The following is a 12,525-nucleotide window of genomic DNA, read 5'->3' as shown; positions in this document are numbered from 1 at the left end:
TTTATTCTAGTCTTGTTCTCACAGAAACCTTCAATCCACATTGTACTACTGATCAGGTATGTCATCTTTACCTTCATCTCTTCCTTGTTTAGTATTCTTCTTTTTCTCTTCTGCCATATATGAATGTTCTTGCTATTAATTGTTACGCAAGAAATGAAATCTTGAGCATGTTTAGTGTCACACACATTAACACATGAGTATGGAATTCAATAAACAATGATTGTGCTATTGTAGGACTATAGATTAATACTTCTTAATCAGTGTTACCATAAATGAATTTTTCAAACAAAGTAATGCTAACTAATTAGTTGATGTTACTTAGAAAACTCTTAACAATCTTGACTTGTAAATGTAGGATGACAGAACCTGAAATATCAATTGGAATTGACATTGGCACATCACCATGCCGTGTTTCTGTGTGGAAAGGTTCCCAAGAAGGGCATGGGAGGATGGTTTTCCTTGGTATTTCAAATTTCCCATTTCTGATGCACACCTTGGACACTAAGGTTCGCCCTTTTATTGCTGCAATTGCGAATAAAGCGTGTAGATCCACTACTGCAGTAGAACTCCTTGGAAAATTTCTGGTGAAATTAAAGTTTTCGGTTGAAATTCGGGTGAAAATACCTATAAGAAAGGTAGTGTTTACAGTTCCAGTTTCATTCACTCGATTGCAGCGAACCCGGATAGAACGTGCTTCTGCGTGGGCTGATCTTGATGATGTCGAACTGATGCCTCAACCAATAGCAGTGGCTTTGTTTTATGCACAACAACAACTGCAGACTTCTGCTTCTTCTCTTGAGGATATGAACAATGAACGGAAAAAAACTGCTCTCGTTTTCAATATGGATGCTGGTTATTGTGATGTTGCAGTCATTGCTACAGAAAAAGGGAAACTTCGAATAAAGGCCTTGACAGGAAGTCCTATTGGTAGAGAAGATTTGCTTGAAAATATGATTCGTCATCTCATACCTGATTCTAAAAATATGTTCAAGAAACATGTTCACGAGGACAGAGAAATTAAATTGATGGCTCGAATTCGAAATACAGTCCATGAAGTGATTACCCAACTTTCGTCTCAGACAAATGTTGAGTTTGATTTAGAGATGGGAGATGGTTCGAAGATACACAAGGTTGTCGAGCGCGAGGAGTTTGAGGAAGTAAACAAAGAAGTGTTTGAGAAGGGTGAAAGACTAATCATCCAATGCTTGCAAGATGCAAAAGTAGACGTTGAAAGTATAAATGATGTGATAGTTGTAGGTGAATGTTGTATTATACCAAGGGTGGAGAATCTTGTTACTACAATATGCAAAGGAAAGAAGATTTATAAAGGTATAGCGAATCCTTTGAATGCTGCACTTCGTGGTGCAGCAATGGCAGGAGCTATTTCTTTAGGCACAGGATTTAGGAACTTGGAGTTGTTAGATTTTCATTTCACACTTCATACCATTGGAATTCGAGTTAACGGAAACAAATTTGTACATGTGATTCCGAGGAACACGTCGAGGCCAGCAATGAGGAGTGCAGTTTTTACAACAATTCATGATTATCAAACTGAGGCGTTGATAGTTGTCGTCGAAGGTGAGGGAGAGAAGGCTGAAGAAACCCATCGTTGGGGAAATTACATAATAACTGAAATACCTGCAGCACCAAAAGGAGTTCCAGAAATCACTGTTTGCTTGGCGATAGACCATGAAAACTGGCTCACAGTTATTGCGTCCGTTAGGATGCACGGTGAACAATATGATATTCCTGTTACTCAAGCAAATATGTCATTTTTTGAAGAAGGACCACTTTATTTGTGTGATGATTCACTAATTAGAAGCTATGGTGATGCAGAGGATTTGGTTACTCTCTTCAACAAGGAACAATAAAATTATGATATAAAGCATCATTCAGCACTGTACCTTTTATAGTTGTTTTCTTGTGTTTCAGCAACAGAGGTTAACGTGTCTAATGTTTGTAATATAATGGAAATAACTCAGATGACATTAGTTCTTAAATGATTTCAATAAAAAATAAGACCATTTGGTTTTATTCATCTATTTTTGGTTACTATTGGTTTGAGATATCTCCTTTTTACATTTGGTAAATATTTTGGAGATCAAATAGAAAGTTCATAAGGTTTATCCAGATTATGAGAATTCAAAAGATATATCTTACTCTATATGCCCTTACATAAAATGCTAATTCACAGCAAACATACTGATGTAATTCTACTTCTACATATGAAATCCTACCTGCATAGCAATGAACAACTTGATTTTCTTAATAGTGGTGAGGGAGTAAGAAAATGAAGGGCAAAACAAAGACGATGAAGGTCACAGTAAAGGAGAAGAAGGATCCTCTCAGTAATGGAGGATAATTAGGGTTTTATTTAAAAAAATTGGAAATTTTGTAAAAAATTGGTTTTTGTAGAAATAATATATTAAAATGTCAGGTCAATAAAAATAGTTGACGTGTCAATGCCGCATGTGCAATCATTAACCTCATCAAACGGAGAGGACCAAATTTGGTGACAAAACTTTTGGAAGACCATTTTTGATGAAAAAATTAGAGGGACTAACCCGAAAAGTGAAAACTCGTATTAAAGAATGCTAGAGACACTCTCTTTTAAACACTCAATCTAACACTCACTCTCTTATTAGATGAAATTAATGTATGTCCCATCACTTTATGTTGCGACTACTCATATTTATAAGGACCTGAAACTTATTTAACCTGCTCTGCTCTTTCCGTTGAAATTCAAATGGATTCTATTAAATTATGTTACGTACTGTGCATAAGTTTAATGGGACTCATACAAATTTCAACCGATTAAAAGGCGTGTTAAGCAGAGTGTAGTACTAGTGATACCATAATTATTTATTATTCAACAATTGATTTATGATGCCAAAACACTTGCCACGGACAAAAACAATGAAACTAATTACGACAATTAATAGAATAGTAACTTTATTTTGGTATCCTTATAATTAGTATATCAATCCTACATTAACATCTATTTATATGTCAATTAATGACATCAAAACAACCCAAGGTACATCCATTTGGTTGAGGGGAACCATTAATCATCCCCTAAACTAGTCCCTCATTAACTTTTGTTGGTGTATATGGCAATACCTTTGAATGCCGCCTATCTCCTCACAAAACTAGGGATCTTCAAACTCACAGATCCATGATGCAATAATACTGCAATGGATTATTTTCATACCAACCATCCTCGGACTTACATTATCAAGCTTGAAGCACAAAGCTTTTGCAAATTTATCTGGTCTTGTTCATCACACTCCAAGTCTTTTTTTTTGCCAGTGCCTCGTTATCAGACAGAATGCTTTCCATGTCCTCCAGATATAGCCATGTCTCCTTTCTGTTCTTCTCATTCTCGATCTCCTGCTTAAAAAAAAGGAATCAATTGTTGATACAGCAGCAATCTCATTTAATAGTATCTATTTATGTACTGCATAGCTGTAATACAACAATACAATAGAATTGTATTAGAGGCTGTACACAATCCCTTCTATATAAGTCACTTCAATGTTGTATCTCTCAAAATCCTGGCTTTCTATACAGTCTACATCAATCAATATAGTTAATATCAAGAGAAACAGATGAAAGAAACCACCGTAGATCTGTAACCTATTATTTTGGACAGTTCTGATATATAAAGATCAAATTCACAAGTTTCTCGTAACATTTTCATCATTAAGCAACATTTATTCTATTTACTTTCTCCTTTTATCAAATGATCTCAGTATAAGAGTGTTGATGAAATCACAGTTTGGCAAAAATAAAAAACAAGTGAAGAACCTATTAAGGAACCCAGGTGTGGAAAGCAAAAAAAAAAAAAAAATCAGTATTTCTTTGCCCTTTCTTTGCAACATAAGATTGAAAACTGGAGTGGGTCCCACATCTAACTCTCTTCTATAGTTATATACTAAATCAAACAGACAAAATGCTCCATTTCTCTTCTACCTCTCTCGCTTATTTCCTACTCTAAATAAATCAACTCTTTACTAAGCAACGCGTAAGATTCACAACAATAGAAACCTAACATCAGACTCTAGAGTAATCAATCAACTAATTTAGCTAACTTAATTGATTTGTATCGATTAGCCCGAGGAAACATCTAGAGTAAAAACCATAATTTGCTAGGTTATCATAATGTAAACTTCCAGAAGTTTCGCACCATAAAGACCAATGTGAATGGAAGAATCTAGGAAATGCATGCCAGTGATGAAGAAAAAAAGACAACTGTTTTTTATATTATATCTCTAACACATACAATTAAAATCACTTCCATATAAAATGTACATAAACAGCTACAAGCATACAAATTGTACCTCCAGAATTCTAACATACCAATCATACCTCTCATTTGCATTTTGGTGGATTGATTTTCTTTCCCGTGTCGATGCACCATATTTCTAAATGTTGATATCCCACCTACATAGGATTTTCCAGATAACTTCGTCTTTATCTCAGTAGCAAGAACAGCTCCAGGATTTTCTATAGCAACGGCAATAACTTCAGGTCGTTTGCCACTATACTTCCTCACCATTTTCCTCAACATCTCAGACACAGTCTTTTCCATGTGAGCCAGTGGGCAGTTTACAGGGCAGCTTGAAAGAGCAGCATGAGCAGCTTTATGGAGTGCGTCCAACAGCTTCCCTTTGTCAAGCCATAGGCATCTTGTGGTAATTCTTATCTTTCCTTTTAAGGTGTTTTCAACCGAACTGTCTAAACTTTGAGGGCGACATACTTCCATGCTGTAAAACGGTCAAGATTAGCAAGTGATTGAACATGTTAAACCTGACTTTGACCAACTACTTGAAAAATCTACCTAACCACAATGATGCCGTCTAATGCAATTCTCAGTCTTTCATCAATGAAGAGTTCACTTGATGTGCCAAATGCTTTGTCACCATCACTATACTTCAACTGCATGACAAAAGGGAGGTGGTATCACAGAATTATAAATTTCTAAAAAAGAGGCCACCAGAATACTTTAAGGGCTACAAACCTCCAAATTCTCTTTTCCAAGGGAAATAAAACCATTAGAAAGGACTTTTCTATTTCTCAAATGTGAAACGCCAAGCATCTCTCCATTCTTAATAACCTGGTGCATAAATTAAATCTTATCAGTTTCATCAACATATTTATATAAATCTTGTAAGCCAATAGTTTCCCATCTATCATACAAGAACAACCAATAAGGAGGCAATCACTCACAGCAGTGTGTCGAATGCCAGTTGATTTTCCAAGTAATTCATGCTCCTTCAAGAACAAGAGTTCGCCATGTATGGGAAGAAAATGCTGTGGCTTCACAATTCTAAGCACTTCCTCCTGCAGGAATATACGTAATGGTTTAAAATAACATGTAAAATCAAAGACAAAAACCATACAAAGTGATGTATATTAAAAGACAAATATCAGATATAGTAAACTTAAAAATGCATCAAGGTAATTAGTTTGACAAGGCTTGAATGTCCATGTGACATTTCATTACCCTGGTATCTAGTAAGAGTATAAAACCATGTCAACTTTTCCTTAGAAATAAGAATATTATTCAAATTCTATTTGGTTTCTAATGTTTTGATGGTGTTGCATATCTAGCCTATATTTAACAGAAAAGGATGAGAAAACGAAGATATGAACAAAAAGGAAAAAATAGGTGATAATCAACATAAAAACTTACCAATTCACCACGGTACGCATGACCAGATGTGTGTAGGCATTCATTCTTCCCCATGACTATTGTTGGTCCAATCTCTGATATGCGGTTTAGCATTTCCATAACACGAGACTCATTACCGGGGATAACCTAACAGTTATAAAGAGGAGTGGACAAGTTTACAACATAAATGGGTTTTTAGATAAAACTTTTGATAATTATCTTTTCCTTCTGCAGAAATATTTTCAGAAATTAATAAAATCAAAAGTTCATGCTCAAAAATTAGAAGCTATTACTCGAATGGCTTGAAATTTGAAAGTAAAAAGGAGTACATTGTAAGTTCATCCACTGATATCAGTTCCTTAGCAATCTAGGAAGGGCAAAAACTTAAAAATAATAGTTATTATACTTGTCTCATACACTTCATGGACTCCACACTACAAACTGTAGTTGGGAGTGCTTTTTGATTTCTGGATCTCTATAACAACACAAAGGAGAGCCCCATAATTAGATAACTTTTTTATTGTGTCTGCAATGACTCCATGTTAACTTTTAAAATGTGGATTTCTCTCTTGATTTAAGATCTGTGTTTTATGTTTATCTATATGAATTTCATATATGGTATCACAGCCATGTTGTATCCTATAATCTTTTAAAAATGTCGTATCCCTATGTCCCATGCCCCATGTTGTATCCATGATTTCTAGAGTACAGCAAACATGCTTTAATAAATCAAAAGGCAGATGCCCAACACGGAACTTTGTTACACACCTTAGCTGAATATAACACAGTATCTTCCTTTGTCAGTTCGAAAGCATGACTACTTCCGTAAGATGCAAGGTTCAAGGCAGCACGTGGTTCTGCCTGACACAATAGCAAATATTCTGTCATATGCCATAAATTTGTTCCCTGTCTGTAGTAGATGAAAATAGATGGTCTTTAGAGAACCTTAAAAAAACTTACTTGAGAACCGGTTGTCACAATCAGCAAATCCTTAGGTGCATAAGCATGCATATCCTCTACTTTCACCTATGTAAAATAAGAAATGATTAAGAACATGCAACATAAATGAGACTTACAGCTTCTCTTATAAATAAGTCCTGCCATATATCAAATCTGATGATAACACATTTACTAAATCTCTCTTAATGATTCAGCCTTAAGTTTTACTTGGTCTCCATTTAACTACTGGACTATTCTCCATGTAGTCAAAACAAGATTACAAGTATCCAAATTTTCTCCTTAATGTTGTATTTCTATTCATATCTTGTCTGATGAAACACTAATCTAACAATATTTTTATCTGAGAAATTGTGACACTAAATACAAGGTGGAAACAAGAATATACAGCTGCAATTACTATTTGTGTGACCAACGGTGAACACAAGAAATAGATCCAACAAATAACAATCTAAATAAATGAAAGAAAGGAAAAAAACAAAACAAAGTTGATATGTTTGAAAAGTTAGATAAATACTTATTGGCTCATACATTGTGAAAGGAAAGGGGATCTTGAAACAACAATTGGAATTATTTACATGTGACCTGAAGGAGGTAAAGTCGTGGAATCAACTTGCAAATACAAGGCAAGACTGCCTAAAGTAGATCCACAATGGGTCCAACCATTCCTTGGGCCGAGCATAGCATGGAGCATTTTAGCACCAAGTTTCCCTTTTTATGTTGTCAACATCATGACTCGTGACTAACCATTATCTTGAAATTTTAATAAATATATTGAGAGTTAACTGCGTCAAAGAACCAATGGACCAAAAAAATCAAGGTAAAAAGCAAGGTACAATTAGGCTCCAGAGACAACAAAAGGTAACTGTGGGCAAAGGGGTATACGGAAGAAGGCCAAGCCAATCATGTCCAGGAGATGAAAACACAAAATTTGAAAGAAGAAGCAAAACATATCGACCATGGAGACAAATCTACTACCGGACTTTTCCAACCTCCAGATTCCATTTTCCAAATTCTCAACTCTTATCAAAAAAAGTCCAGCCACCAATTTTTTTTTTAAAAAAAAAAAAAACAAAAAGCAGAATAACAAAAATATATATACACATGTTTATTACCAGAGTGGATGGATCAATTGGAACCTTTCCATCTTTCCAAGCTGCATCCAAATATGTCCTTAAAGACATGCCAGCAAATACCTGTAGAATAGTCACAAAACTATAAACACAGGTTTTAATCAATTAAAATATACAAGCTAAGAAATAAAATAAACATACCAACTTTCGGCCGGTCAAATCAGCAGCAGCTTTCACACTTCCAAGACGATGAATATTAGATGAAAACTGGGTTGTTATAACCCTTCCTTTAGCAGCTGAAATATGCCTCAATAATGCATCAGCTACAACAGACTCGCTCATTGTCCTTCCAGGTGAGAGTACATTTGTTGAATCACTCATCATCTGTAAAGCAATTCCAAAACATTATTTGCTTCTATCCTTTGACAAAATTTAAGAAAAAGGCAGCATAAATTCTACATGTGTTATGATAACCAGGCACAAAGCGGAAAATGAGAAGGAACCAACACAGAGTTTTAGTGCATGTTCGAGCTACAACAAATTTCAAACCTACATCCACGGGCAAAACAGATATATTTTACTGTAATTAATGAAGATTACATGAGTTAGCCACTCAACGATCAAACCCAATACACTCAATGTGAATTATGTGAACACCTATTGACCTAATCCATCCATTTCCACCACAATATTCCATGAAAAATAATTGTGAGGTCGGGTTCAAGTCAGATCTATCCTGAATTTAAATTAAAAGCCATTTATAACATATTTGAATTTCATCAAACAATTCAGAGCATAGCTAACTGGTGTCTATGAAAAAAAAAATCGCCAAGAAAACTGCACCTCAAAAGTCAAAACTTTAGAAAGTAGAAAAATGCTACCCTTTTGAGCTCCTCTACCAGCACAAGACAAGACTCTTCATGGAAGACATAATCACCTTGAAAAGGCCTATTTTACTTGCCACCCAGAGAAACATCAGAACAATTCAAAATACAAGTGACTCACCAATGTGACTCCTTCTTTCGACAGTTCCTCTAGAGCTTCCCGATCAAAAACTTTACCATCTAATGGTGTTTCATCAATCTGTTGAATCATCATGTTGAGCAACAGGAGATTCACGGTTGACGGAAGGTACAATACATTGAGAAACAAAATAAAATTCTAACCTTCCAATCCCCAGTGTGAAGAATAGTACCATCAGAACAGCGAAGAACTAATCCACAGCAATCCGGAATAGAATGGCTCACTGTAATAGGCTCTATTTCAAATGGCCCAGCTACAAACTTCTTCCTTGTTCTAAATACTTTTAATCGGGATGGAACAAATATACCATGATCCTTCAAACGTTTTCTTATAAGCTGTTATAAATAACAAAGGTTAACTTTCTATGGATTGCAATGAACAAAATAAGCAATGTGCAACAGTTTTCATTACAATAAATATTGATATGGTGACACACAATGAAGAATTTAAGAAATTAGTCAACTTCAAGATATGTTAGCACTAACATCTAACTCACCACTTCCTACGGAACATTATTGTTGATTCATATGACAAACAAACTAATTGGAAAGCAGCATTTTAACAATAAAGTAAGGTAACAAGACTATGCAGATTTCTTCTTACCTCCATTGTAAACGATGACGCAAAAACTGGTGTTTGAGAATCCAACATTGGGATGACCTGATGAACCAAGTAAAAATTATAGCAACTGCAAAGCGTATATGCGTAAATAGCAAAATATATAATTTGAATAAAAGAATAATAATCAATTAGATTGAATGCAAGAGAAGAAACAGAGTATTTGAAAACGTACATGAAGAGCAAACTATTTTTTCCTAATATTATAACTGATTAAATTCTGAGATTAATAAAAATACTAAGGACTGAAGCAATTTGATTCACAAAAGATTTATATGTATGGTTGTTTTGAGTTTCTCTTGGTCTTACAAGGCTTACCCCACACTTTTTGGGTGTAAGACAGAAAAACCGCAGCTTCAGCTTAGTAAGCGAAATATTTTAAAAATATCATACCTTACCAAGCAAGGACAGCAGGCACATGTAGCAAAAGGGAGTTCACACTTAACACAACCATTACCTTAGATATATGATATTGTAAAAGAGTTCATTACGAGTAGCCCGTAAATATATCCATGACTTCTAGTCCTTACACATACTATAATCTAAAAGACACTATTTGATCATAGTTGTATATCTTTCTTGAAGCCCATTGCACCAACTTAAAATTAACATAGCAGCAAAGACACCAAGTAGGTTCATTTATCAAACTAAGTGTGCTTGTTTAAGTACGTCTCAGTTTCTTATGGCAGAATACATCAAACAACGGGCATTGCATCACATGACAAATACTCAAATAGAACTAAGGGAGTAAATCTGAGAAAACTAGTTTGATAAAAGAATATATTTCCTTGGAGTAGGAAGCATTACCCAAGGCAATGCACCAATATGATCTTCATGACCGTGTGTTATAACTACTGCTTCAATTTTGTGGCTCCATTTTTTAATAAATGCTGTATCAGGTATTATCTTCTGGACCCCAAGCTCATCATCGCTGAAACCGGTTAACAATGTAATAAAAAAAAGGTCCGTTAACCTAGAAAACTAATGAAAATCAAAGCAAAAAACAATCATGAAGCAGCAATTTGATACTGCTTAATGGACTTGCAAACCCTACCCTGGAAACATGACACCGGCGTCAATGAGGATATATCGATCGTGATTCCCAACAAGCATACAATTCATCCCAATTTCACCTAACCCACCAATGGGAAGAACTCGAAGGGGCGGCCCATCTGACCCTTCGTAAAATTGCTCCATCTTTCGTTGAACGGAATCTTCCATGCTTTTTCTAGGACCTTCAATTCTTCTCGGTCTTTTGTGCACTACTTTGGCCCCATCAGTATCTCCTTAAAACACAACAATATAATCCAATTTCATTAAAATTTCAAAAATAAAAATAAACAAATATATAAATAAATAAACGATTTGTTTCAAAATTGAAATGGTAGAAGCGTGAAATTGAAGAGAGGATGAATTACTTTGGAGTGCATTGGAACGAAAAGAGCAGTTACGAGAACGGAGCGTAGGGTGAAGGCGATGAAATCTGGTATAGAAATGGAGATTGTGAGAAAGGGAAATGGAGTTGCAAGTAACCATTGTTGAGAGAGGTAAACGAAACCCTAATGATTTGAGGAATTGGGGGAGATGGAATGGAGTGGGTTTTGGTAGAAGGTGCTACGGAGATGGAGTTGAGTTCGAAGCGGGAAATGGGTAATGCACTTCCGTGTATTTCTTACACTTCTCGTTAAAATCGAGGGGTCCTTTCAAAAATAATCGAGGTGTCATCTCGCAACTAAAACTAATCTCTCCAATCGAATAAAATCGTAAGTTAATTCAAAGAGAGCCCTCGCCATTTGTTCGATGTTTTTTAGACTCTTTTAGATGACAAATGTAATTCTTATATCATCTTAATTTCTTCTAACACACGAGTAAGTAATTTTTTTTGTTACAACACGACTAAGTAATTTGATACTACACTTGTGTTTTATTGATTTTTGATGTCATTGGTGTTTTTTTTTTATTAACCAGGTGTTTTATTGGCTTTTGATCTTTTTGGTGTTTCTTTTTATTAAATAGTTTAGTGATTAAGAATTCATTCATTGAGGCAAATAAGTGAAGAATTTAGGATTTAAATCCGGCTTTCGTATATCGCAATGTCCCTACCAATATCCATAGAGATATGACCATGAGGATAATTGTCATTGTTTATATCTCTCTTAATCATTAATTCTCTCAAATCTAAATTATTTATTTTAAGGCTTAAACATCTTCTTGATCCTTTATTTCTATTTCGAGATTCATATTGGTCCCTATCAAAAAAACAAAGTGCGTATTGATCTTTTAATTTGATTAAATGGTAGTAGCAAGTTAGTTCTTTCCATCCATTTTATCAGTCAAAATCAATATTTATAACACATGGTGTTATGAATGAGTGTTCAAATTCGGCATCATGTGTCACAGATGTTGAATTTGATTAACAAAATAAATGTAAGTGACTAATATGCTACAATTTAATCAAATTAAAGAATCAATATGCAATTATTTTTTGTTCTCATAACAATATGAATCTCGAAATAAAGATAAAAAGATTAAAAAAAAATGTTTAAGTCTTATTTTAATTATTCATTTATCGGTTACTTTCATCTAAAATATACTAGAGGCAAAAATGACACTGAAAATAATGACATTTAAGTGAAATCCGAGTGATTTGAGACACACATTTACAAGTATGGTTATGATAGATATAGTTAATTAAAATTTGGTTAGTGGGGGTTATGTGCTTTTATCACCCCCCCCCCCCCCCCCCCCCCCTTTTTTAGGCTAATGTGAGTGACAAGTGGATTTGGTCTCTTCGTGTCTCTTCAAAATACAATATTACCGGTGTTTACAATTTTTTGACTTCAAAGGTCTCATCTTCAATTCACGACCGCAATACATATTTTTGGCACAAAGAGATTCCTTTAAAAGTCAACATTTTTGTTTGGCGGCTTTTTCTAAAAACATTTGTAATGCATTTTACTTGATTTGACTCTCTTGTTTTTGGATTGTTTGGTGTGACATGAATGCTATAATTTTTCAACATCAGGGGGACCCTATTCATCATCTTTTGGACAAAATTAAGCTTCAATCATTTTGATGGTTGAAGAAAAATTACCCTACTTTTGCTTTCAATTACCGTATGTGGTGGCTTAATCCCCTCTTTTGGTTGAGAGTTATCCTTTGGCTTAATTTTCATTTCTG

General features: G+C 34.7%; 1 protein-coding gene and 1 pseudogene across 2 annotated transcripts; one reads left to right on the top strand and one right to left on the bottom strand.

Moving 5' to 3' along the window:
* The first annotated feature begins 356 nt into the window (after window positions 1-356).
* LOC146901613 (heat shock 70 kDa protein 8 pseudogene) lies at window positions 357-2,034 on the top strand (annotated as a pseudogene).
* A 901-nt stretch (window positions 2,035-2,935) lies between these two features.
* Window positions 2,936-11,115, bottom strand: LOC146901612 (ribonuclease J-like). Of its 2 annotated transcripts, none has more exons than XM_085735946.1 (16): window positions 10,764-11,115; window positions 10,400-10,631; window positions 10,153-10,276; window positions 9,331-9,387; window positions 8,871-9,062; window positions 8,710-8,787; window positions 7,906-8,088; window positions 7,747-7,827; window positions 6,635-6,700; window positions 6,443-6,535; window positions 5,696-5,821; window positions 5,230-5,343; window positions 5,021-5,116; window positions 4,841-4,938; window positions 4,369-4,766; window positions 2,936-3,390 (listed from the first exon to the last, which is right to left on the bottom strand). In XM_085735946.1, the coding sequence occupies exons 1-16, from the start codon at window positions 10,879-10,881 to the stop codon at window positions 3,377-3,379; spliced, it is 2,070 nt and encodes a 689-aa protein (XP_085592072.1). In that variant the 5' UTR covers window positions 10,882-11,115; the 3' UTR covers window positions 2,936-3,376. The 2 variants fall into 2 exon arrangements, with proteins under 2 accessions (XP_085592072.1, XP_085592073.1); XM_085735947.1 differs by having other exon boundaries at window positions 10,400-10,628; window positions 10,764-11,031.
* Between the last annotated feature and the right edge of the window lie 1,410 nt (window positions 11,116-12,525).

The sequence above is a fragment of the Medicago sativa genome, chromosome 8 (genome assembly GCF_051527215.1).
Source record: "Medicago sativa cultivar Bolivia chromosome 8, Bolivia_mono, whole genome shotgun sequence".
NCBI classification, from domain to species: domain Eukaryota; kingdom Viridiplantae; phylum Streptophyta; class Magnoliopsida; order Fabales; family Fabaceae; genus Medicago; species Medicago sativa.
Note: the sequence above shows the minus strand (reverse complement) of the source record. Positions and strands in the feature narration are given on the sequence as shown.

What these genes read in the sequence shown, in the direction of transcription:
- LOC146901612 (XM_085735946.1), bottom strand. Translation starts at nt 10,881, where the DNA reads ATGGTTACTTGCAACTCCATTTCCCTTTCTCACAATCTCCATTTCTAT. An exon ending in CGTCATCGTTTACAATGGAG is followed by an intron (nt 9,063 to 9,330) that starts GTAAGAAGAAAT and finishes TATTTATAACAG; the next exon opens with CTTATAAGAAAACGTTTGAA. An exon ending in GACGGCATCATTGTGGTTAG is followed by an intron (nt 4,767 to 4,840) that starts GTAGATTTTTCA and finishes ACCGTTTTACAG; the next exon opens with CATGGAAGTATGTCGCCCTC.